This window comes from Varanus komodoensis, unplaced genomic scaffold, assembly GCF_004798865.1.
Source record: "Varanus komodoensis strain SLA01 unplaced genomic scaffold, ASM479886v1 scaffold6_4, whole genome shotgun sequence".
Classification (NCBI taxonomy): Eukaryota; Metazoa; Chordata; class Lepidosauria; order Squamata; family Varanidae; genus Varanus; species Varanus komodoensis.
Window position 1 is genome coordinate 3,964,653 of NW_025336347.1, and position 26,177 is coordinate 3,990,829.

Consider the following 26,177-nt stretch of genomic DNA (forward strand, 5'->3'; position numbering starts at 1 on the left):
GTAAAAAATAAATAACAATATATTTTAAAGTGTGTTGTCCACTAACAGATCAAGCATGGGTAAAGGGAAGGATAAGCTTTAAAATAGTCTGTAGAGAGGACTGCATCCTTCAAATGGTCAGTATGCATGAAAATATACCTGATACCACTTGATAAAATATTTACAAAATGGGTAAAAGCTGGTAACAAACAACTTCAGACAGTAACAAAGCTGCATTAGAGTAATATTTTTATAAACCAGAAGTTACTCAGAAGTAATATCTGGCTATTGTTCCAGCTTTAGCGGGATTATGAAGAAATGTTAGCTCTGCAGTTGAAATACCTTTTAAAAACAATGGGTTTCATCCAGATTGCTTATTCAATTCCCAGAAGGGTTCCTTTCCCTTCATGAGCTCCTTTTATGTAAACCGTCTTGAGATTTTATAATAATCAGATGGTATATAAGAAATTTTAAATAAATAAATGTAACAAGAATTCAGCAGAGGCTCCTCACTGAAGGAAGGAGAAGGTAATCTTCATAACCTGTCACGCAGTTTTACATGGCCCTCAATCCTCCAGAGCAGCTTTACAGGGGGATGTGGGCATGGAATTTAGTTTGGGAAGGGTTTTTTTAATTGACTGAATACTATTTCTTATATTGTGTTTTTAATCATGCAAATTCATTTGTTTGATTACTTTTTAGTCTTTCCCTTACTGTTATGTGCTTTGAGTGCTACATTTTTGGTGCAAAGGGGAAATACAAATCATATATATAAATTATCCAAAGGATTTGTGATTTCAGACTGCCAAAGAAAAAGGTATTTTCTTCTAAGGATCTGCTCTTGGTCTAACCATTATTTCCAGTATGGTGTATGGATATAGTGGTAAGGTTCAGGCAAGCCATGGTGAATTTTTAGCATTGTTTGTCTTTCATGTTGCCAAACCCAGTCATGGTATTTTGTAATGGTAAGATTGGTCTTACCATTTAAAACCAGGAGAAGAAGCAATAGTTTGTTTTATTGTTTCTCCATACCACCATGGGTTGTCATGTTATCTGTATCCAGGATCATGCTTTCCATCATCCTGGTATGCAGCTATCACAAAGTCCTCTGGAAAGAGCAGCAACTGAAGGAGTCACTTCAGCCATACAAAAGGAAGAGACAGACAAAATAGGCAGGGAGTGATGTTCCTTGGAGTTGAATTTCAGACACAGTGACTGATAGGATATATGCCAATGGTGGAAGGACTGAATGAGAAGAATTGAAGCCATAATTATGTAGAAACCACTTGATTATCTATTGGGTAAATCATGGAAAAACTGTAAACCATGGTAACCATGAAGGTTTGCTAGTTGTATTAGGTGAAATGTATAGAGTGGAACTAGTACATTGGAACATCCTGCCAAAGGAATTGCACCTGACCCTGCTTGACTTCTGATGAACAGCCAAGACATAGCTGCTTAGTTTTGAATATGAACTCTTCACTATCAGGAATCAGAATCCCACTTAATACAATGCAAACTTGTATGTTTTAGTCCTGTATGTCTTAAAATATTGTCTTGTATGTTTTTAAAAACTTGTATGTTTTTAAATATTGTTGAATATTAAAAATTTTGTTTATGAGCTGCTTGCCCTGAATATTTTCTACAAGAAGGCAGAAAATAGATGTTGAAAATTAATTATAAAAATTCAAATGGTCTGGGATCTTGGTAAAATTTAAAAAAATGGTGCATAATAAAGCAAAATCACTGTTGGCTAAAACCTGACTAGTGGAAAAGTGAAAACAAGTACAGCTGGGAAGAACTTGGCATCCATCCAAAGATTATAAATTTTAGTTTCCAGAACACAGTATTTCCCAGAAGTGCGATGAACTACAGATAGGGCAGTGATCACAAATGTGACCTTACTAAGAGTATATCCTGATTCAAATGAGAGAAGATCATAAACTTTTGTTAAAATAATAACTTCTCCTAAAACATGCTTTATTAGCATTATGGGCAGTCATAAACTTCCACAGTAAAATGCGAGTAAGAAATTTACAGCTGCCTTAAAAAAACTTCATAACATTGACTTTTTGTGCCATCTTTGATTTTGTTTTGAGGTTTAAATTTTTTCAATTGTTTTGGGCTTGTTAGCAGAGAGTGAGGAAGAAGATGATGTTGAAATGGAAGTGGAAGATCAAGACACCAAGGAGGCAGAAAAGCCAAGCACCATTAATTTTGATACCAGTCTGCCGACTTCACATGTGGTATGTATTCCATAGTGATGATCTTTCCTCAACATCTTTGATCCCTTGTTATCCCAATTTTGTTCTGTGTTGCAAAACATGTGGTACTTACTTAATAAAATTTCTAAGTGGTATGTATGTGAACATTGACATAATTTTTAAAAAACACTGTCAAATATAATAATACAAGGTCAACCCAAAGCAGTACAAAGAACAGTAACATGGAGCAGCTTATAATTAATTGCATTTCAGTACAAGCCAAGGAATGCCTGGGTGAACTAGTGCATTTACAGAAGGTGTTATAAACAAAACGTATATTCAGCCTTCCAAAATGTGTGAGGGAGGGTGTTCCAGAGAGAGAGCCCTGCCATCTGGGAACCTTGTCTTCAGAGTGTTTTGTGACATTATGTTGGTTGTAAAACAGCTAGCAAGGTATTCTATAAAGATCTTAAAGCTCAACTAGGTATATATAAGACAAGGTGGTCTGCCAGATATCCTGTTCCCAAGTTGTTTAGGGCTTTGTGTGTCTATAACAAAACCTTAAGCATGGTTGTGTAGTTGATAGGAAGCTAGTAGAGTTCTTTTAACATAGATGTGAACATCTCCGAAAGTTCCAATGAGCACTGTAGCTGCTGCATTCTGTCTCACATAATGTACATTTCAGTAATCTAGCGCAAAGTGCATGAACCACAGTGGCTAGGCTGTTCCTAGCTAGGAATGAGCATAGTTACTGTACCAGCTGAAATCAGTTACAAACACTCCAAGCCACTGAGGTCACCTGGCAAAGCTCGATCAAGGAGCATCTCCATATCATGAGTTCAGAGGGTTTTAACAGCTTGTCCAAATAGTTTAGACAGCCTATATTTAAAATAAAATTTAACATACTCTGTCCAATGATAGTAATTGTTTCTTCTGCCTGTACTCCTATATATTCTGATTGGATTTGCATATGGAAATAGGTGAGGAACATAAGCAGTATTTTGGATGTCTCTGTATTCCACTCTACCCTTATCCCATTTAATTACTTAGGCCCATGTAAAGGGTTTCATTGATTTCCCTTGACCGTAAGGTGAGTGCAGCTCAATGTTCCCATCAGCTATCCTTAGCTTTCCAGGAGAAAATGGCAGAATTGGCGTTCTCATACCCTAAATCAGGCAAGAAGCATGCAATATACATTGAAAAATGTTATCTGTCATTCTTTTTCCACAAGAAAGATTGGAAGGGCTGGGAGCTGGTGGGTTCAAATCATTGCATATTAAAATAAAGGTTTAAACCCCTGTTATATCTGTACCTAACTGGTCTTCATTCAATGTTCTGAATATATTGAAAGAATCACACATAGTTAGGTTTCAAGATAATTGACTTCAAAGGTGCATAGAAAGACTGTGATTTATCTTTTATGATCAAGTTTTAATTTTTATCTTACTCTAGAAGCACATAACTGAAAATAAATTCAATTACATCAGAAATAATCTTATGGAACTTTAAAGACTAGCAGCTAGATTCTGGACTTTTAAGGGTCACTTCATTGGGTGCATAAAGTGTTAACTGCACTTTGTTAGATTTGTATACACATTAATTTACCTTTAAAAACAATCTAAGAATAATTTTCAATAGATAAAAACAAGCCTCTGACCATACCCACCACAGTGTATGTATATAAATACATATCATCTCACCAATTTGAGGTGAACACTTGATGCATCTAATGAAGTAGACCATGTCCATAAAAAACTTAAGAGTCACAATATTTTGTTGTTTTTGCTGCAACAGACTAACAAGGCTACTCCTCTGGAAATAAATCCATTTATGTTAATCTAATTGTGTGATCTTTTGCATAATTACAAGCATATTTATATCTATGGTAGCAGTGGGTCCCAAATTTCTAAGTCCAGGCTCATCTGAGTGCTGAAAATAACTGAGGCCCAGTTACAAAATGGTAATGCACGGTCAGACCCTGCTACAAAATGATGGCAGATGAAGATATAGTTTAGCATAATGAGTGACAATAGTGATATCCAATCTCTCATTGGAAAGGGCTAAATCGCTGAAGAATACTTAAGCTTCTCTCAAGTGAAATGGAGACATTGGCTTGGGAAGTATCATGACTCATCCTCTCCAGATAAACTTTGCTTATCAAGAGCCTCTCAACAGAAAATACTTTTATATCATTTTCTCCCCCCTCCTCCTATTGTCTTTCAAAGAATTCTTACTCATCTCTTGTCATTATCATCTTCCTTTCCCTTTTCCACAACCTGCACCCTCTTTGCAACTGCAAAAATTCTATTCTTCCCTCTTGCCTGCTGCTTTTACACTCATTTCCTCCTTATTTCTTTTCTCTATATTCATCTTTACAAATTATTATATACATTATTAGCTCTCTAAACAACTTCCACTGTCACGTGTGCATGTGTAGTGTGTATGGTGTAGTCATAGAATAGGCTGCTCAAACAAAGTGGAACTAGTCAGCCTGAAGCAGTGGTTTTCAATCTTTTTACAGCTGGAGACCAGCGAAAATAGGAAAAACTTTTCAGGGATCTCTGAGGCCGAAATTAAAAAAAAAAACATTATATACATAATATAGTATTTTGTGTATTAGTTTTTGAATATACCAAAATGATAATTCTCTAAAATAACCAGAAACCAAGCAGTAAAATGCTAATAAAAGAATAAAGTATTGAAATTAAATGTAATCAAATACAACTGAAATTTTTAGAGAGCAATATTTAATTCATATAAGGCTAATGTGAAATCTGCTACTGAATAGTTGATGGTTGGGTTGCAGTGTTGTTTTCGAGAGACGAAGTGCTGCACTCACATCCATTCTGTTTCTCTGGTTTTTATCAGTGACAGGGCTGAAAATCTCTTTTCACACAAATATATGTAACAATTTAATAACTCTGTACGTTAGAGTGATATCCAAAATTCTGACAGCCATTGCATTTTATGTTTGGACACCAGAGTGACGTCAGAGTGCTTTCCCACCTCCTGCTAGGATGAGCCCAGTTCCCCTGGTGACGGCGCTGAGCGAGCGGGAAGAGTGGGCTGAGCGAGAGTTGCCGCCCTTCTGTGCAGTTCTGAATGGCCCGGCCACCCCTCCGCTGCTCCTCCGCGACACTCGGGGGCTCTCTGCATGGCCCTGCCCCTTGTGTGGAGCCGTGTGGGCTCTCTCCCACCTCCTGCTACGACCAGCTCAGTTCCCCTGGTGTCAGCAGCAGCGCTGAGTGAGCGGGAAGAGTGGGCTGAGCGCGAGTTGCTGCCCTGAGATGCAACGCTGAGAAGGCTGCCACTGCCCCTGCCCCTGCCCCTGCCCTCTCGGCGCACCCTGCAAGTGGCCCCAAGCTGCCTGGCTCTGGCCTTGCACTACCTGACAAGGAGCTACGAGCAGCAGGAACACCTGGAGGATGGCCATGCCGCTTGCCTTGTCAGGGGCCACAAAACCAGAACTAGCCAGCTTGGGACCAGTGTGCTGGGGCGGGGGGAGGGGCATCCGTATTCTCAAAGCTGCATATAAGGGCAGCAACTCACACTCAGCACACTCTTCCCACTCGCTCAGGGCTCCTGATGTCACCGGGGGAACCCAGCTGATGCCAGCAGGAGGAGGGGAAGAGCTGGCATGGATCATTTCCCCTGGCAACAGCAGCAACCCTGAGCAGGAAGAGCAGGCTGAACTTACTGCTCTTATATGCCACCCCTCTGAGCTACTCTTCGGCTTTTTCACGGACTGACAGGAAATCTGCAGACCAGCAGTTGAAAACCACTGGCCTGAAACACTGCAAACCAGCTATGCCAGTTGGTCCTGCCCAACAGTTAGAGAAGCACTATTATAGGAACATGCAAACTCTTGTGCTGGCATTACCACAAAAACGGAACGTACTAGTGGCTATTTCTGTTTCTTGGTTCTTTGAAACCAGTCCATATATTCCAGTGCTGTTATCCTAATTTTTGCATTTATAAGTTGTAAACAAATATGAAAGCTCTCCCCCTGAACTGAGACTTTTGTTTTATCTTTTGGAAAGTATCTAGGATCAGATATGGAAGAATTTCATGGAAGGACTGTCCATGATGATGACAGTTGTCAAACGATTCCAGTCTTACCCCACGTGATGGTAATGTTGATTCCTGGACAAACATTGCCTCTTCAGCTCTTCCGTCCCCAAGAGGTTAGCATGGTGCGGAACTTAATACAGAAGGACAGAACTTTTGCTGTTCTTGCTTACAGGTGAATATGTAAATAGACTTGCACTTACCTAGAACTGATGTTGTATCTGTCGAAGCAGCAAATAGACTGTATGTTACGGACTGTAGCATTGCTATTTCATGTTTTAAAATTCATTGGTTGCAGTCCAGTGCACCTTGGAGGGCTCCTGCACACATGCTGTAGTTCAGCTCAGCAGGAGTTACTCCATTTACTTAAGCACCAGGAAGTGATTTAAACAACCACAGTGGGGCTGAAGATATTACCAAACATTAAGATGAATGAAGCAATCCCTAACTTTCAGAGCTGTGCCTGAAAGTCAAATTCATTGCCACATTTTTCCATATAACAAAGTTACTGGTTTTCAGACTATTTTAAACTCACCTAGAATAGAAAATCAGTTTGTTTTGATTACATATCTTTAAACATTTGTATGTTTTTACAATACTGGATGTAGACTGTCAAGATACAAATATATTTATGTTAAGATGGGTTATTGAATGCTGCTGTGCCACAATTATATTTTTCAGATAGTAAAGAGAAAAATTTTGGATTGAAGAAAAATGTACGGATGATTATGTAATGATAGCAGATAAATGAATGCTAAGGCAGGTAACACAGTCTTTTCTAATGCATGTGTGTGTTTGTTTTTTTTAGCAATATACTTGAAAGAGAAGCACATTTTGGAACAACAGCTGAAATTTATGCCTATCGAGAAGAAGTGGATTATGGAATTGAAACAGTTAAAGTAAAAGCAGTGGGAAGACAGAGGTTTAAAGTGCTTGAAATAAGAACTCAAGCAGATGGGTAAGGAAATAAGGAGCAATATGATGTTGAACAGAAGACTATGAACATCTTATAAACTGTTATAATCTTGTCCATATGAAATTCTCAGCTTATGTCTTGTTTAGCTGCTCTCTACAAGCTGATATTAATAGCATAGATTACTGAATGAGTTGTTTTGTTCACTGGGGCAGCTAATGCATATCAGCATCATATTAATAATGTGTGGCAGGAATCAATGCAAAATGTAGACTTTTTCTATGGCTTTCTCTGCACCTGTTTGTCCCCATCAACTTTGCTTATGAGCAGGGCAAGACTTGTGTTGGAGTTAGAGAAGGCAAAAAGTAGACTAGAATTTACAATTCTTGATAGATTAGTACCACTTTCTGATTCCCAGTTATCAGCATTGCACCATATTTGCAGGAACTAGCTTGTTTTTGACCAGAGCCCTGAAGTCAGTCTCTCTGATCCAAGTGCAAAAGTAGGGGCATACTCTTTGTATCAAAAAACAAGCTGCTTCTGAACACATGGTTATGTCTGGAATTCATTACCACAGCTGAGCTCACAGTCTTTCTACCAAAAAACAAACAAACCAAAAGACCCCTTCAGCTGTCTTAGCTCTCAGAAGACTGATTGTTGTAATACATCTTTTAGCTATTATTGTTGGTGGCATTCAGAAACTGTAATTTCCTGCAGATCACCCAAAGTTCTGAAGCCTGTCAACCTCCAAGGTAGAAATTATTCAACACATATTTTACTGCATGATGTCCTTTATCTGGATTGGCAGAAGTAATTGAAATGCTTAAACTTTATTTTAGGCAGATATAATACCTTTTCATGACAGAATTCTATAAATTTGTCCGTTTTAAAAGATCTGGAAATGCCTTGACCAATATGGAAATACTGCTTTGCTTTAATGGTAAATCAGTTAAGCTTTAATGCTCACACACAGCTGCCTCATGATGTAGGATCACTGACTGGGTACCACTTCTATGTTCTGCTAGTTAATGGGCACAAGCAAGAAAACTGAAGTGTAGGAATCCTGATGGTAGTCATAGAAAAACCATTAACATAGGTCACAAAAGGTGGAGGATTGTTTAAATTTTTTCACCTGCACTATCTCCATCTTTTTTGCATGGCAGGGAAGTAGGTTCAAGCATCATCCCGTGACATAGTAATGTATAATGTAACCACAAAATATACCTGATTTGTTCTGCTTTAACCTCTCTAAATTAGAGGTAGGTAGGGAAGAGCCAGTACTTGTGTTATGTGTCACCCTGCATGTGAAACGTATACAATATGTGGCCCACTTCTCTGTCATGTGAAGAGTATCTTGAGCTGTGTGAACTAGTCCAGAGTGTCTTCTAATATGATAAATAAAAGTAGGTGTTTAGAATTAGGTTTAACATTTTAATGAATCAGTGCATTTATATTTTGTATCAGTTCTAAAATCCCTATTGCTGCTTCTACAGTTTTACTGATAACTTTTGCATTAGATGTTTGTGAACAAATTTATGCGAATGTAGATATTATGTATTCTGTCACTGTCTTTAAGCCCCACAGATATAGAAGAGGACGAATGATGATAATATATTGAATAGATAATATATGATTCTTGTGTTAAGAAAAATATGAAGAATAACCAGGCACAGAATATTTAGTTAATGCAGAAGTAAAGTTAAAATTTGTCTCCAGATGTAATACAACTAACCCCCAAAAATCAAGTATTTACAGTTGTAAGGTTAAAGTACCTTAGCTCAGCTAACTCATACAGTAAAATGGGTTATCATGGTAAAAGTGGAGGTGCACTTTTTAAAGAGGTCTTTTGCTTTTATAATATCATAGAGCTAGAAGGGAACAGTCAAATTCCTGCCATGAAGTTAGATCCTTCTGGTATCGGAGAATCTGATGCCTCTTTTACACTTCCTCTCCGCTGTAGCTGAGTCAACAAACCTAAATAAGTGCTCCATGCCAAAGAGGCCATCTCAGTTCAAGAAATATTTCAGTAACAAATCATGTAGTTCAGCATTAAGAAGAGGGTATCATATGGTGCTTGAGTGGAATATACTGTTTTATTGTTCCGCCTCATGGCAATTGTGCTGTGGGGTTCCTCGGGGTTCTTCCCAACACCTGCATGAAACAATTGGGAGAATTTATTCAGTGATGTGTCACAAATATGTATTTGACACTCAGCTCTGTCCCTCCTTTTCCTCTAACACAGACAACTGGTCTACTGAACCACTGTTCAGCAGGGAAATGGACTGGATGTGCCCCATAAACTGAGGCTCTATCCAGATAAACAGGAAAATATACAAAACAGTCCTAACCCATTGACTTTTTCTCTGCATAACAATGTTTTCACCCACTAACTCTAAAAAATCCTAACCAAGTTTTCCTCGACGGATTTCAATTCTATGTACTGCCTTTTTAAAAATAAAAATATTTTCTTTTAAAAAGTGAACAGGATGATCAGTACTGAACCTTATTTCTTTGTTCCTTTTTGTGGACTATTTGAAGACTATAAAACTACCCTATAGAGACTCTACGTTTCTGCCTGGGCATGTTTTGATTTAGAGAAATAAAAAATTGGGAACTTGAAATTTGGGAATGCTTTAGATCAGGTATTTTGTAACAGTGTCCTAGAAAGGCTATTCAGTAGTTCAGACTGTGAGCTAAGGGAAGGAAAGTTACCCCACATTCTGGGATAAGTACAAAATTCAGCAAGCAAATAAAATTACATTTGATTAATCTGATCAAGAGAATTCCTTATTTATGCCATGTTGCTTAGGGAGTTCTTTAGCTTCGCTATTTTTTTTTAAGCTGGGTACATGCCATAACAAAAAGATGCCTGGTTTACCCTTAATTCAGGAATGTTTTGCTAGACTTGATCTAAAGCTGTAAAACTTTACCCTATGTTAGCTTATAATATTAGAAGTAATATTATAAGCTAACATAGGGTAAAGTTTTACAATTATAATATTACTTCCAGTATTATAGCTTCTCAATGTGTGGACCTTGTGTACCTGAAGTAAACATAAATTGCTACACAAAAGTGACTTTGAGTAGAAATATTTACAGGTGTGAAGTGCTTCAGCTACCTGGAAACGGGAAGTAGAGGACAAAAATAGCCTGCTCCGGGGCTTCTAGAATCAGTATTTGCATTTGGTCATTCTGTATCAATAGCAGGAACAGATACGAATTGTGCTGGGATCCTTTCTAGAATAAAGACTTCCAATCTCATTTTCAGATTGGTTTGGGGATTGAGGAACTCTGAAAGTTGATTGCATGCTTGTACAATTCTGTAGAGATTGTTCATTTTTCAGGCAGCTAATTATATCGTGAACATGGTGATTTGATAAGGGAATGTTTGACTTTGTTCTAAGGGCATGAAACAAACTTTGAACTGTCACAGAGACAGCCAGTCAGGGCTTGCTGATGAACAGTCATACGTTTCTTTAAACATACATGTATATATGTTGTATATTTTAAAAAAGAACTTGTGAAGAATTTCTGCATCTGTGATTTGGACAGATGCGCATTCATATTCTCTAATGTAGAGCATTTAACTTGTTTTCCTATTCTAAAGGGGTGTTTTTCTGTCAGAATTTGCCATTCCCTATACTTCTTAGGAAGTTTTAAACTAGTTTGGATTTTCTTCCCAAAACTTTGAGTACTTGTTGCAGACATTTGTGTTTTATTCTTCCTCAATATACAGACTGCTTTAAAAACTAGTTACACTTTTGACCAGTGGTGGTGGCTGTTAGAATGACTTCTTAGTGGGGAGCCATGATGCAGAGAGTGCTATCCAAACTTCTGCCCCTGCCAAATGTGAAGTGAATGGAATGGAAATGGTTTAAAGGGGCTTTTATATTTTGAACACTAAAATCAAGTTATATACCAGGAATATAGCTGTTTGAACACAAGGTGGCAGCACACATTAATACAATCAGTATTTGCATGTGGCAAACCATCTGAAATAATAAAACAGATTTTTTTTCTTCTGTAAGTATTTGCAGTTAGTCCACACTGGGGACAGAACAACTACAATCAGAAAATAATGTGGATTATTAGAAAAGAGCATTCTCTGTCTAGACAGAATCTTGTATTGACTTAGTTTTCTTTAAAATTGCAGATTCTTTTTTTAAAGTAAAAAATCTTTATGATATAAACTTTGCAATAGATCTATTCACTTATGGGGAGGCAATGACTAATTTTATGAATAGATATGAAATCATGAGACTTGCAAAGAAAACTTTTTACATTGCATTTATATTCTGCCATTTTCCTCTTGTGAGGATCCCAAGGCAGCTTATGATCTTTTCCATTACATTTTTAACACCAGTCTTTAAGTCACTCATTCGAAGCACATTTGAAAAAGTATACCTTTTACAGTTCAAAAAGTATACCTTTCAACAGTATACACAGTTGAAAAAGTTTACCTTTCACTGTTGCCAATCAAATTTCTTTTTATTACCATTAGTTATTTTAGAACTGAAGAAACATGCCCTCACCTTGAGAGGCAGTATGTTCCAATGTTGGGCTTGGAACTGGTTCAAGTTTAGAACAATTATAGGGCATTCAGGCTTGTCTAGAATTTTGAGGAAAGTCACCATCACAGAACTTCAGGTCTTGGTTGCCCTGGAATGACTTAAATAGAGAAGTGCCTGCCCCAGTTTGGGCATACCGTACATCTAAATACAGCTGTGTATGTGTTATCTTCACTTAAGATTCTGGAAGGTAGTCTGTTTCTGTTGATGTTAAGCTAAGACTAATCAAATCATTTGCTTATGTTGTTTTTTTAGCAAAAAAGATTACGTTATGGGCACACAAAATAACTAGGTGAAGCAAGTTTTAAAGTATATTCCTGTGATGGTAAAGATTTGATCAATTTAAGGAACCATTCCTATTGGGATGCCTGCAAGCCCCTGAATTTAGAAGTTTAAGAGCATTCAGTGCAGAGCAGGTAGAATGATACCTCCCCATCCTCCCGCTTTTCATTTATTTCATTCATTTAACTGGAGAGTCTTGGAGAGTGAAGGAAGGACATTGGAGCAGCTTTAGGGTATATCCTATCTTGGCCTCCCCAGTTGCTCCAGGACTTTGGATCTGGGAACCCACAAAATGCTACATTCCCTCAGATGTTATCTTGGGACCATGTCACCATCCCTTCTGCCTATTATTTAGCTTTAACATTTTTCCCATTTTAAAGAACAGGCTAAGATTAATCTCAGGGCTAATTAAAGCCTATCCATGGAACCTTTGGAACCATGGAACGATTGTTATGAGGTAGGATGGGAGAACCAACAGGATATTTATAAGTTGGAAAATAAAATTTGGAATAGATATTTTAAAATCTACTAAAATATATTAAAATGTTTTACATAATGCTCTTTTCAGATACCTTACTTATAATAAAGGGGCTGAACAACTAGCCATATTTATGTGGTCAAAAGAAGCCAAATGGCTGCAATTTTCATACTTTCATGAAATGTTTTTATCAGAATACAGCAGGCAAAAGTACAAATCCTTCCTGAGCGAGTGCTGCCTTCAACTATGTCAGCAGTACAGCTGGAGTCTCACAGCAGATGCCACATATTTCCTTCTTCCAAGCCTGCAGCATGGCAGGATCAACATATACATCAATGGCGGCAAAAATATCAGAAGGTCAGAAGCTAATTGTATTTTTTTTCCTATGACATTTTAAAAATCAATATAAATTCCATCTGTGTGTCTCTTTTTAAAGAAAGATGTGTGAACTGGGAGGGTGACTGTCAAAACCCTGCTGCTGCAGCAGATTGTTTGGTTGGCTTATCTGTTCAGCACAGTTTCCAGCTACACATTTTATATTAGATAAGATATATTCAGTTAAACCCACTGTTTGACTGCAATAAGTTATTTTTCCCAGGAAAGGAACTGAGTGGGTTAAATCTAAAACTGTGTGAAAGTATACACTCTAGGTTTGCTACCTTTATGACCACCATTAAGTCCTATGTAATGAATGTAATAATGCAGAATCACACTGAGTTAAAGAAGTGAAGATCCAGTTGGTATCCTGCTCTCTTGTGCTCACCAGATTCTTTCCCACGCTTGGCCCTGGCCAGGAAGCATGCCAAACTGCAAACACGCTAAAAAAAAAACTAGAGGAACCCTTCTTTGTGCAAAGCACTCAATTCTGCAGAGTCACATATGTGGACACAGAGCTCCACTTGCATGATGGGTGGTGTGTGCACAAGCCAGCTTCTTGGCTTCACTTCCTGCTGGAAGCCCATGCACAGCTTTGACACAGGGGTGAATTTAGAGCAGAGAGAAAGTGGGCTGAAATCCATGGAGCCAAGCCAAGGATATTCAGCTGAATCTTACCTCCAAAGCGGATTTCTCATACATCGCTGTCTCAAGTGTTTATTCTATGCTACATATACTATTAGTGAAACCATTCTTCCAGTCCAGTTCCTTATATAACCAGAACAGAACCAGGCACCAGAAGGGAGCTATCAATGTGCTTGGGGAATCCCAAGATTTGCAGAAGTACAGAAAATTGTTTTAGAAGAAAGTAGAAGGCAAAAGTTGCCTACTCGGTGCTGTAAGCATGGGATACTGATTGACTGGCAGTGGAGAATTAAAAAGGAAGGGCAAAGTAAAATTGAATAGATCATCTGGGGAAAAAGCATGTGTGACTGTGTGGAAACATAAACACTTCACACTTTGTTTTTAATTCACGCATGCCCATGTTTGGTGTACGTGCTCTTTACTAATACAGAACATTTCTCTCTACTTGTATTAGGATGTTTTGAGGTCCGTGTTCATAATATACTGAAACAAATACTAATGCATACAAAGAATAGTTTTGCATGGGGAGTTATTTGATTATTTATTTATTTAATGGGTTTCTAACCTGTCCCATTAGCCACATGGCTCCCTGGGCAGATTACAACAACAAAACGTTTGATGAAACATTTTAATTAGGATAATTTTATAAACATTTTAATAAGGAGTTTCTCCTTATTAGTAAAGAAAATCTGTTTTTATTGCAGCGCAAGTTTCACTGTGCTAGCCTGACTTCCTGGCCATCTTGGCTGTATTCATTATATGATGCTGTAAGTACTAAAAAAGCCTTGGTTTTGATATGTGTTGCATTGAACTTTGAATGTGTTATCTGTTCTTTTGTAAGAAATTATGTGTGGTGAATGTATGTGTGGTACAAATATGGGCACCTATATTTGGACTATATTTTAAAATTGCTTGCCTCCCTACAACCCTATAATTAACATATGCTGTTACAATTAGTACATGTCTGTAATAAACAGTGTCTTATTAAGTGTGGATTTCAAGAAGGTTTCAAGAAATACTAGAACTCAAGGTCATCCCATGGAGTTTACTGGTCAGAGACTCTGGGCAGAGTATAATTAAATGATGGAATTCACTACCTTGGGAAGTATTAGTAGACTTCAATAAAAGGAGTTGGACATATTTTAAACATATTTTAATGTTAAAAAATATGTAGTAACAGGTTGACCCAGTAAATCCAATGTTTGCCATGTTTGATGTTTTTTAGTGTTAGTTTAAAATGTTAATAAAGTATATTTTTTTTAAAAAGAAGGAGTTGGACAAATTTGTGGAGGAATGGCTACTAGCTTTGCTGATTGTGCGCTACTTGAACTATCGCAGGTGGCATGACTGCATACACCAGTTGCTGTGAAACCCGCGCAGGTGGAACTCTTGTACCCATCCTGCTTGAGGGATCCTGTGGACAGTTGGTTTGCCTCCTTGTGATGGCATGCTAGACACAATGGACCACTGGTCTGATCCAGCGTGGCTTTTCTTATGTCCTTGCCTGCTAAGTACCAGTCCTCCCACTTTAAAAGTGACTGGTATGAATTCACATGTGTAAACTCTCAATGAATCTTTATTACCCTATTTGATGGCTGATAATTGTTTCACCTTTTTGCCCAATCAATAAGTAAATAACAGTGAGGAGTACCCATTGTTTTTGTTCATTTTGAGAAAAGACTCCTTCAGTAAATAGAAGCTCAAAACATTCATAGAGCAAAAATGTTTCATGCAACTTACAATAGAGTAATTTGTCACATTCACACTCTCTTTAGCTACAAGAGTGTTCGGGCTATGTTCCACACACTGGGAAAGTATGAGAGGGGCTTGTGGAGCTCTGTAGTCTAGCTCTGCTTCTGACATACCCAACCTGACTGGCGGGGGAACAAAAACAAAGTCAAGGCCATGTGGTCCAGCAGTTCCACCGTACAGTTGCATGGCAGTGCAGCACAGAATGAGATGCAGAAGAGCCTGGAAAGGTGTGAAAATTAGAAAGGGCACTTTTCCATTGTTTCTTAAACTTTCTCTCACCAGCAAGTTTTTTTTTAAAGATGCTTGCTACTCTTTCACCACCAAGCATTTTAAAGAAGTGTTGGAACTCTCTCTCACTACCATGTTACAAAATGTTTGCAACTGCAAGCCTCTTTAAAAAGTATTTGCGAGACTTTCTCACTATCAAGCATTTTTAAAAATGTGTTTTCATATCTGTCTCACCTCCAAGCATTATCTTAAAAAATGCAGGTCTTTCTTTCTACCAGCATTTTTAAAAAATGCAGTGCTTTACTCTTTCATCGCAATCCATAATCCACAATTCCTTCCCAATCAGCAAACTGCAGAACCCCAGCCTACCTCTGATCTTCTAGAACAACAAGATATAAATGGGGTGGGCTTGGGACACAGCTGAATGAAGTGAAGCAAGCACAGGAGGCTCATGCAGCAAAGCACAACCACACTTTTCTTTCAGGAGTAATGCAGGTAGTCACACAAGCTGCTGCAAGGGCGGGCGGCAGGCCACAAAAATCTAAACAAAGAGAGGTACTATAGAGGAAGGAACTGGAAGCCAACACAAATTATCTAGGCTCAGACAGACAGTCACTCGAATCAACTGGAAAGCAGTTTGGTTGTGTGGCCCTCATTGTCCTTTCTCCTTCCTCATCTCAGGTTTGACTCCAGTGGCTTCTGCTGCTAGTAGCAGGGCTTTTCCTCTTCTCTTGGGATGCTCCTGGCTATTCTGAGCTATCACTGAACCAGTACTTCCCTCATATCTTTACATGGGGAAATGCTAGTTCCATAAATGTGCAATACACTTACTGAAACTATAGGCACCAGTACTAGTTTTCAGCACTCCAGAATTGGCAGGAGACAACCAGAGAGGAAAGAACACACTGCCCACCAGTGCGCGATGCAGAACTTCTTTCTGTGGAGGAGGCAGAGTGTAGTCCCCACAGTGCACCCATCCCCAAGCTTCCTGACTAATGCCACTTTGATATCCAGTGGCCGTGCATTTGGAGCACATTGGCAGAGTCTCCATACTAAGGCAAATGGACAGAGCTCAGCATTCACTTCATATGGAGGAACTCCTGCATATGCTCTTAGTGCGAGGGGGAGACAGAGCTGGTCCACTTGGATCGTCCTTTCACATATTTTTATTGCATAGGGAAGGGGTCCTAGTTCTTTATTTTCAGTTTGCCAATGAATCAAATATACTAAGTCATATGTGTGCACTGTGTAATATCTGTGTTAGTCTTCAAAACATTGCCCTTTTAATGGAATTTAATGTAAAAGATGTGGCTAGATCGTCTTTTCCAATACAGTATTGCCTTGTAGTTAGAATGACTCTTAACTTCAAACTATCCAGAGTTTGAACATGGAGTCGAGATGACATTAAGAGTTGCAGTTCAAACAATGCTTCTAATTTCGCACTGTGCGCAAAGTGAAAAAATGCAGTTGGAGCAAAAATGTCATTGGTTGTATACCCAATTTGAAAAAAAGCCTCAATAGCCTGAATCAATTCATGTTGAATCAATACATTTCATCTCAACTTGAATTGATTCATCTTGAATTGATGCAAGACATTGAGGCAGCCATGACAGCGCTGGGGTAAGTGTGTTTGAAGTGAGGAGTGTTTTGAGGGGGATTTATGCCAATGTGTCTTTTAGTGTATTTGTTTTTAAATTTAAACATTCACTGTATTTTTTATCATACCTTGTATATTACCTCAAACCTAATTCATTTCAGGTGGCCAGATTTGCTGTTTAGGTTTCCCAAAATGGGTATTGTTTAGGATCTGGGAATGGATTAATTAACTTACCATTATTTCTAATGGGGAAAATTGATTTGGACTTCGAATGATTCAGAGTTCAAACAGCCTCCTGAAATGAATTAAGTTCAAAGTATGAGGCACCACTGTACTGGCACCACCACTGTTCCTTATTCTTTTTATAAAGAAAAATAAGTTTTTATGTTTAACTAGGTTTTCCTTCCCACATAAGGAAACCTTGATGGAACGAGTCAAGCAGCAGCTACATGAGTGGGATGAAAATCTTAAAGATGAATCGCTACCATCAAATCCGATAGGTAGTCTAATAAATATCAATTCCTTGATAGTAGTCTAGCTTGCTATCTTCTACCTGTCCTTTGTTTCTTAACCACTGCTGGTACATAATTTAGAACTGATACCAGGAAAAGTTAAATTTCCCTAATATAGAAGCTCTGGCCTATGAAACACTGACTGCATTTAGACAGCACATGGAGTTGAATCCTGCGTATATTCATCCCATCCCTTCTGCACTTGACCTAAAAGAATACTTACTAGTCAAACCACAGCTGCTGTAACATCAGAACTAGGAAACATGTAGTTGTTGTTCAGTCGCAAAGTCATGCCCGATTCTTCGCGACCCCATGGACAACATTCTTCCAGGTGGAAACTTGTAGACTCTATCTTAAATGATCCCTGTAGGCTAGGATTGCAAAACCAATATCAAACTGTGGTTCTGTACTGAAAAATTTAGTATCTGACTGCAACCTATGCTGTGGTGTGTCTGTTAGTCTTTAAAGTACCACCAGTTTTTTTTTCCTTTAAAGTCATACGTATTATTTTAAACAGTACTTGGAGTGGCTTCACCAGTTTAACAAGCTTTATGTGAAAGCAACTTAAATTGGTTTCTGTGGGAAACATTAAACTATTATGTAGCATATAGTATGGACTGGCACCATCTTGTTCAGCTCCCTCACCAAACAGACATCCAACAGAAACTTTCTGTGTCTGTGCAGATGGGCAAAGATGCAGGAAAAAAAGAAGTTGCTTCAGAAGCAGATTGGCCACCTATTTGTTTAACATCTGTTTTTCAGTTCATCCTAATTAACTGTGTAATGCAACCCAGTATAGTTATGCTAAAATAGCAGTCCTGTCATTCTGTCGAAATCAGTTGCAGACTTTTCTTCAGTGTCTTATTAGGTATATCATTCACCATACAGTTAGTGCAATTCTAAGACACAAACTCCAGTGCAGCTAATGGTGATTTTTTTTCTATGGATCTGTTGAAAATAATGTGGAAGAAATAATCACCTCATTTCTTTCAGTTGAATACATATAAGAAAAATTATTGGTAGATTGTGAGTGTTGAATCCTTTTATTAGAAATGCACCAGTAATTTGGAATTAATGTTATATCTGTCTGATACAGCCTTTTGCTTCTTTTAAATATGTAAAATAAAATTTGTTCTTCCAGATTTTTCATACAGAGTCGCAGCTTGTCTGCCCATTGATGACATTTTGCGAATTCAACTACTTAAAATTGGTAGTGCTGTTCAGCGACTGCGATGTGAACTAGATATTATGAACAAAGTAAGTGTGCTGAAATTCTTAACTGAGGCTTGAAATCCAATCAGACTTAACTGGAAATATGTCTCATTGAACTTAATGGGGTTTACTTCTGAGAAGACATGCAAAGTTTGGACTGTAAATTAAATCTGGTTGCCACATATCAATAGTGAACTCACATTTCCTTGGTTTTTTGTCATGCTCAAGAATCAGGTTGTTGAGAAAAGATTGAGCACATTAATATTGTTTGGCAACATTAATATTTCTTGATGTGGTAAGCATAAGTCTCTGGAGTTACCTATTTAAAAGTTGCAGGATTGTTGCAGCCAGTGCTATTTCTTGATAGTGAGCAGGTTCATACAACATGGCAAATTATTATGGGTAACAAGCTGTGGTGTGTTACTGTATCATCCAAATCTGGACTGCTTCTTGCAGGGTGGCCTTTTTATTGAGCAACAAGCCACCCTAATGATCCATCATTTGTTCCAGGGTTTGTTGAACAGATGATAGTTTGTCTTGCTGCCTTAATCCAGGAGACTGATCCTGTTGTGGTTTGCAGGAAGCCACTTGGCAAGAGAGACAAAAGTCTCTTGATGCTCTTGGTAATTTCATGGCTAGAAAATACATGCAAGGCTGGGAAGTATGAGTAAATGTAGGGAAATATATACAGATTTTAAGTTCTGGAGGCAATTGGCATTATAAATGAGATAAAGTCAGAGTTAAATGCTTTTGAAAGTATATGAAGTATGTGAATGTACTTGCTTAGCTAATGGCATATGCAAACTTTAGACCTTAATTATAATTTGAAGTCATTTACAAGTGAAATTGCCATTGTGCAAGTCAAAAATGAGAATCTTTTGCTCACATAAGTTTGTTTTATTTGTAGTGTACATCTCTCTGTTGTAAACACTGCCAGGACACAGAAATAACTACTAAAAATGAAATATTCAGGTGAGTTTTTAATGAAGTATATTGTACCATACCCCACTGAATTATTGTCCAAAACACACATTTATTGAATTTATTGTATTATTTATTATAAGTATTATTTATTGTAACATGGCCAATATTTGGCACTAAATAAGTTTACTTTTACATATATGAAAACTGACTTATATTTTCTTACAGATTTCTACCTCTAGAAATCTTCAGAGTAGCTTCTTTATAATGGAAGCTTATAACTAGTCAAGAACGTGGTTGGTTGGCCAGTGATACTTAATCTAGTCTAGAGGATTAAAAGTACTGGTGCGGGAGGTTATTTGAAGTGTAACTCTGGTATCTGATTGTCTTGTCCAGTCTCCCATTCTCACTGTTGAGCACACTCACCACCAATTGCCCCACATCTTTCTGATTTTTTTTCCTGCACCTAAGATGGAGTGAACAGCATTTAAATAAAAATATTGAGTGTAAAATGGCTTGGTGAGTGAAGCCATAGATGTGAAAAATATACAAAATCTACTTCTTATTCTCAGTATAGGACCTTCATCTTTCTCTTTTTCTTTCTTTCTTTTTCCTTCTTTTTTTTGGTAACTGCATGTAGTTTATCCTTGTGTGGACCTATGGCTGCATATGTGAATCCTCATGGATACGTGCATGAGACCCTTACAGTGTACAAAGCCTGCAACCTGAATCTAAGTGGCAGATCTTCCACAGAACACAGCTGGTTTCCTGGGTAATGATATGCATTTGTAGGTTCTAGTACTGACATTTGATTCTGAGCATGGACATGAATCATCCCTCAGAATGCTGAGAGTTGGGCAGAAGAGAGATATAAGCTGCCCAGACACTTTATTCAGGTGCACAAGACAAATATTGCTTAGCAATTGCAAAAAGCATTTGCAACTCATGCATTTTTTAAATATATATATCCTAGTGTTGGTTTCAAAAACAAATTCAGGCTTGAGAAAATGTAGCCTTTCTTGTAAAGGTACTACCTAGAAACCAACACTGGGATATTAGTTGGTTGATGTTAGCTTCTGGCCTAGTCATTTTAAAAAAACCTCCATGCACCTCTGTAATTTGACTTAATTAAAACCCATATTTTTAGTATGAATTTGTGATACTCCATATGACTGCATGCAGATGGCCAGTCTTATTGAAGTACTGTAGTGGCTTGGTTATTCTGAATGCTGGTGACCTTAAGGGCTGTTGTAGATTTTCTTTGGTTTACTAAGATGATGCTTGAAGACTCACGTGATGCTCTCAACTTATAGGTATGCATGGACTATAGCCCAGTGTAGGATCTGTGGAAGCCACATGGGTTGGAAATTTACTTCAACAAAGAAGGACATGTCACCTCAAAAATTCTGGGGATTGACCCGTTCTGCCCTGCTGCCAAGAATTCCAGAAAAAGAAAATGAATCTGGTCAAAGATCATTACTGCTTTGCCTGTGACCTGGTAACCTTACTTGGGATGAACTAGAAGCAGTTGGTGTCGCTTAAAGAAATGTTAAAGTGCTGCATTCAATGTCTGATTATATTAAAAGATCAGTATATTTGAGCTTCATGCAGATATATGAAGCTCCAAAGGCCCTGAAAAGTTTCATATTTTGGAAGAAGACACACGAAATGTGAAGTTTGGGAAAAGCAGAAGGTCTTAGAACCTAGCACACACTGAATCAGACACCTCCAAATTTCAGTGCCCTGTAATGATGTAAGAAGACACATATTATTGAGGAGATGAAACTGTTAGTAGGAATGAAGACTGTGAATCTACTTGTGTACCATGATAGACATAACCTTTTGCCCACAATTTTTAAGGTATTTACTGTAGAATGTTGTGCATTTATAAGAGTCATTTTTCTAATTGTATAAAACAGCTTACAGATATTAGTGTTTGCTTGAATAAGCCTTAAAAGAGAATGAGGCCTAAACTTCCTGTAGGAGCTCCTGAGGCGGATGAGATCCCAGCTGTGGGGCTCTTGTTGGTGAAAGTAAGCATGGCAGCCTGCTGCTAAAAGAACAATTATATGCAATTCCTTTGTAAAGAATCCTATAAAACTATTTGGTCCCTATTTTATCCTTTCTACTGGATTTTACTTGTCATAGTCTGATTTTTTTTAAATGGACATGTAGGTTATTCATACATGCCCACAGCACCATGATAAAGTACTTTATTGTATTCATGAATATTTTTAGTACATTTCAGTCAATCATATTTGCAGTTGATCTTTTAAATCTTCTCAAACTTTCTGTAACTTTTCACATGCCTAAGATTCTATGGAATCCTTGGCAATCTGTATACTTAGCACTGGAAAGTAGCAGCCATCATAGTAGTCCATGTAACTCCTGTCATAAGTTGATAGGCTATGGCACAATTATCACATTTTCTTCAATGCTGCTTGTTGGAGCAGGTTGCTTTTTAGGAGCCATTGTGTATGCTATGGAAGGAAATGGGTGCCATAAAAAGGCATAAAAGATTGCTGAAAAGTTTTATGGATTTTGTAAATACCTGTTGAGAGGTGACATTAAAGTAACAGGCACCTAACTTTAGTGGGGTGACCATCACTTCTGTTACTCTTCAGCTGAATGTTTTTTTTGCAGGCAATAAGTGGTATTAGACACAGAAAGGATGTTAGGAGTTCCTAATACATTAGATAACCAGGAAGAAGTGACTGTCTGATTCAGGGTTAGCGCTTGAAATTTTCTACCTCTGTGGTACTATTGTTTAATTTTTCATCCCAGTCGCAAGTAAACTATACCTTTATTTTGTGCTGTGTAGCACTGTCTCTCCACTGAGCTGTAAGCAATACTGGCTGACGCCTGAGTTTGAACAAAGTGAGATTTGGGTTGTTTTGGTAGAAAACATTTTAGGTCATCGCTTGTTTTCTATAAAAGAAGCTTACAATATAAAAGCACTCTTGTATGAGCACAGGATTGTGGCAATTTGCTTGTATTAAACTGATTTGGGAAACTAGAGAACTTTTTCTGTGATGAAGTATTGTGGTTTCAGTTGTTGAAGGGGATTACCATCTGGTATTTTCATTGCCCTTCATGTTGAACTACTGTGGGGCATGACTACAGGATAAACTGGTATATGGCTAAGGGGGTGGTTTTTAGCTATGGTATAAATGCTTGATCCATATATGTTAAAATTGTATCCTTTAATCTCTTGTGTGATGAAGGTTCTCTGTAGTTAGTGTGCAATCACAGGGCTTTATTGTCTTCTGTGTGTGATAAGAACAGGAAGAGGTCAAAGGCTCACATGAATCTTTTCTCTGCAATGTGTAAAGGCAATGGTTGCATCGGAAATAGCATCTTTTAAAAGATGCATCTCTTCCCTGCATCTTCACCATCAAACCTTTCTGTCTGGCACAATACCACAGGATTGGGGAGGCCCTGCCTTTTAAAATGGGTTCATTTACTTTCTATGCACGCGGGGTATGGCATGCCTGTAAAGACCTATTCCTGAACTTACACTGCAGAGAGGTAGGTGGGAGGAGAGGGTCTAGACACTCGTTGTATTCCTGTCAGTTCTGGTTTTGTGCAGATTCCTTTGCAACAAATGGAGGTTGATTACTTGTTCCCAAGATGTTTTGCTAGGTCTGTTTTGAACCGGCTTCAACCGAAAACAAAATAGGTGGCTGTACTGACAAGTTTGAATGCCTATTTTTGATATGGTGTAAATTTGTGTAAACATAATTGGAAAACCAATATAATCAAGTGAAGTCAGCAAGAAGGAAGTGCTGCGCCAAGTTGATTTAAATGAAATTTCATGTTGACTATTGTTTCCCTTTCTGCCCCTGTTTGTGTAATGGCTTCCAGATTACCAAGGCCGTAACAATTTCTAACGTCAAAACTAGAGTGATTTCAAGTAATTGCAAAGAGAATATATCCTACTGTTGCGCCACTGGCAATTGTGCCCTCAACGAAGAATTCTTCATGTAGAGGATATGCTTTCTAGTTCCTATATAAAATCATTAGTGCTTCTGTTTGTTGGTTCAGTTTTTCTGTGAATCTATACTATGGGGTTTACTTCCAACAGTAGAGAAAAAGGTAACACTCCACAGTTTAAAGTGAATAATTGAGTGTTTAAACAAATAATAAAGTGCTGACATTAAGTTTATCACAAATATAACTAATGGTTAAATTCTTTAAGGTGTTGTGATACCAGTATAAACATCACTAAATATCTGAACACTCATTTTCACATAACAAATAGTCATACAAAGTGTTTTTCTTCAGTTTGTCTCCCTTTGTGTAAGCATGTTTGTTTGCAGGCTAAACCCTTTTTGATAATGCTATTTCTATACAGAGAAAACCTCTTTGTTTTGTTTTACTAGTTGGTTTTTCAGATTCCTTTTCATGGGGGTGGGAAATCTTGATTTTCCATGGGATTTTTTTTTTTTTTGAAGAATAACAATTTTTACTCTTTTAAAAAGGCTCATTTCGTGGTAAGAATGTGGAAGAAAGGAGAAGCAGAGTTTCACAGTGTGCTGTACTTGGTAATTTCCAGAGTCTTTCCGAGAACCATACTAAACAATCTATTCTTAGAAGGAAAGCTACTTGGACAATATATTCTACTTCAGCCCTCTGCAATACACCAGTTTCTTATAGTTAAACCTTTCCTGGTTGATGAACATTCGGTCATTTCTCAGACAATCAGAAATTGTTTCTTTGAATTGAAACTTCCTTGATTTTGCTTGTTTAACAATCCAGATGTTGCTTGGAATACAAGCTTAGATCAGTTTTGCTACTATTTGTGTAAAATAGTATTTTAAAATGCATTTTCACAAGATACAAAGGAAAAGAAAGGGAATAGAGGAATGAAAGGTGTCAAGGGTTGATCCAAAAATATAACATGTGACATTAACACATCAATGTGTAAAATATTCAGATATCATTAATTCCCATTAAACATATTCATCAGCAATTATTTGAAAGTGTTAGATGACTACTAAATTTCTGCTGCCTTAATAGAAAATCCTATGACTGCATTGTGAATCTCCAAATACTTCTGTTAAAATACAGTGACTACACTACTCAGCTAAGGCTTTCAGTAGAAGCATAGAAATACTCTGAATGTTTTAAGAACATAAGAGCCACACTCTTGGCTCTTTTGGATCAGACCAAGTGTCCACCTAGTCCAGCATTCTGTTCACACAGTGGCTGTCCCGTTGCCCACAGGATCCCACAAGCAGGAAATGAGTGTAGCAGCATCCACCTGCATTTTTTCTAAGCTAAACAATGTCAGCTGCTGTAATCTTTCCCTGCAGGGTAGTTGTTCCACCCCTTTGATCCTTTTAGCTCTGCTTTTCTGTACCTTTTCCAGCACAGCAACCTCCTTCCCTCCCTTCCTCGCTCCCTCACCACATCTGCACACTATTCTAAATGTTGTGCTTCAACATAGATCACTATATGCTTGTTTATGCTGAACCGTATTTGCTATTTTAGTGCTTACTCTCACAGTTTGGAAATTCCTTTTTGTTATTTAGGGTGTTTGCACCCTAAATAATTTGATGCTGTAAGCAAACTTGGGTATGTCATACCTCACTTCTAATTCTCAGACCATTTATGAATAAGTTCAAAAGCATGGGTCACAATGAAATTTTCTGTGGAACTCCACTGCTAACCAACTTCAATTGGAACAACTTGCAATCCACCCTAACAAGCTATGGCTATCTGAACCCAGGTAGTGAGCCTCTTGGAAAGAGCAGGAAAAGCAGCAGATGCTAAGCTCACCTGTGCTACTGCCACATACGACCACCCTTTGTTGTCCCCACCTTGATTATGAGCCCTTCTTGGTCACCAGTTTTTTCATCTTTACCTTTTTTAACCCCCTTGGAGAGCACTCCACTGTTGCGCATAAGTATTTTATTATGGCTACTTTGGTTAGACTTGGATAACTCTGGAGATATATAGTACTTGGGTCTGAAAATGGGCAGCCTTGATTGGGCATGTTCTGGGGGGTACCGTCTTTTGTTGTTGTTATTTTTTATTTTCTTAACATAAAATACAGAAAGACGAAAAGTATATGTATATAAAAGTAAAATAAAATAGAATAAAGTTTCCAAGGTATTTTGAATGACCAATACATTCAAGCTCACAAATTTCAAGAATACCAAAAAATACCTGTCTTTTGGTCATTCGGCACTCTATGGAAGTTCAGAAAAAGGGAATTATTATTCTGTACACCAACAAATTTTCCAATCACTTTAAATCAATTATAAATCCTCAACTACTTTTAAAAAAGCTGCCTTTTGCATCCTATTAATTGTACTGAGTATAATAGAACTTCCATTTGTCATTAAATTGTTCAGCCGGTCTTCTATTAACATAGTAAGTTGCTGCATATTTTGCCAGCTTATTTTTCCATTCAGTTGTTGGGGATTCTGATGATTTCC

At 37.8% G+C, this 26,177-nt stretch overlaps 1 protein-coding gene across 2 annotated transcripts in view; it reads left to right on the top strand.

The window, feature by feature from the left end:
* CRBN (cereblon) overlaps positions 1 to 23,906 on the top strand; it is a 32,413-nt gene extending 8,507 nt beyond the window's left edge. The window contains exons 2-11 of one of the 2 annotated variants that reach the window (XM_044451858.1): positions 2,113 to 2,225; positions 6,224 to 6,426; positions 7,060 to 7,209; positions 12,687 to 12,849; positions 14,217 to 14,279; positions 17,505 to 17,589; positions 18,743 to 18,858; positions 19,721 to 19,785; positions 20,375 to 20,506; positions 21,048 to 23,906. In XM_044451858.1, the coding sequence (XP_044307793.1) occupies positions 2,113 to 2,225; positions 6,224 to 6,426; positions 7,060 to 7,209; positions 12,687 to 12,849; positions 14,217 to 14,279; positions 17,505 to 17,589; positions 18,743 to 18,858; positions 19,721 to 19,785; positions 20,375 to 20,506; positions 21,048 to 21,228 (1,271 nt within the window). In that variant the 3' untranslated portion in view covers positions 21,229 to 23,906. The remainder of the gene's footprint in view (positions 1 to 2,112; positions 2,226 to 6,223; positions 6,427 to 7,059; positions 7,210 to 12,686; positions 12,850 to 14,216; positions 14,280 to 17,504; positions 17,590 to 18,742; positions 18,859 to 19,720; positions 19,786 to 20,374; positions 20,507 to 21,047) is intronic. The other variant, XM_044451859.1, reaches the window with a different exon arrangement.
* Positions 23,907 to 26,177: the final 2,271 nt, after the last annotated feature.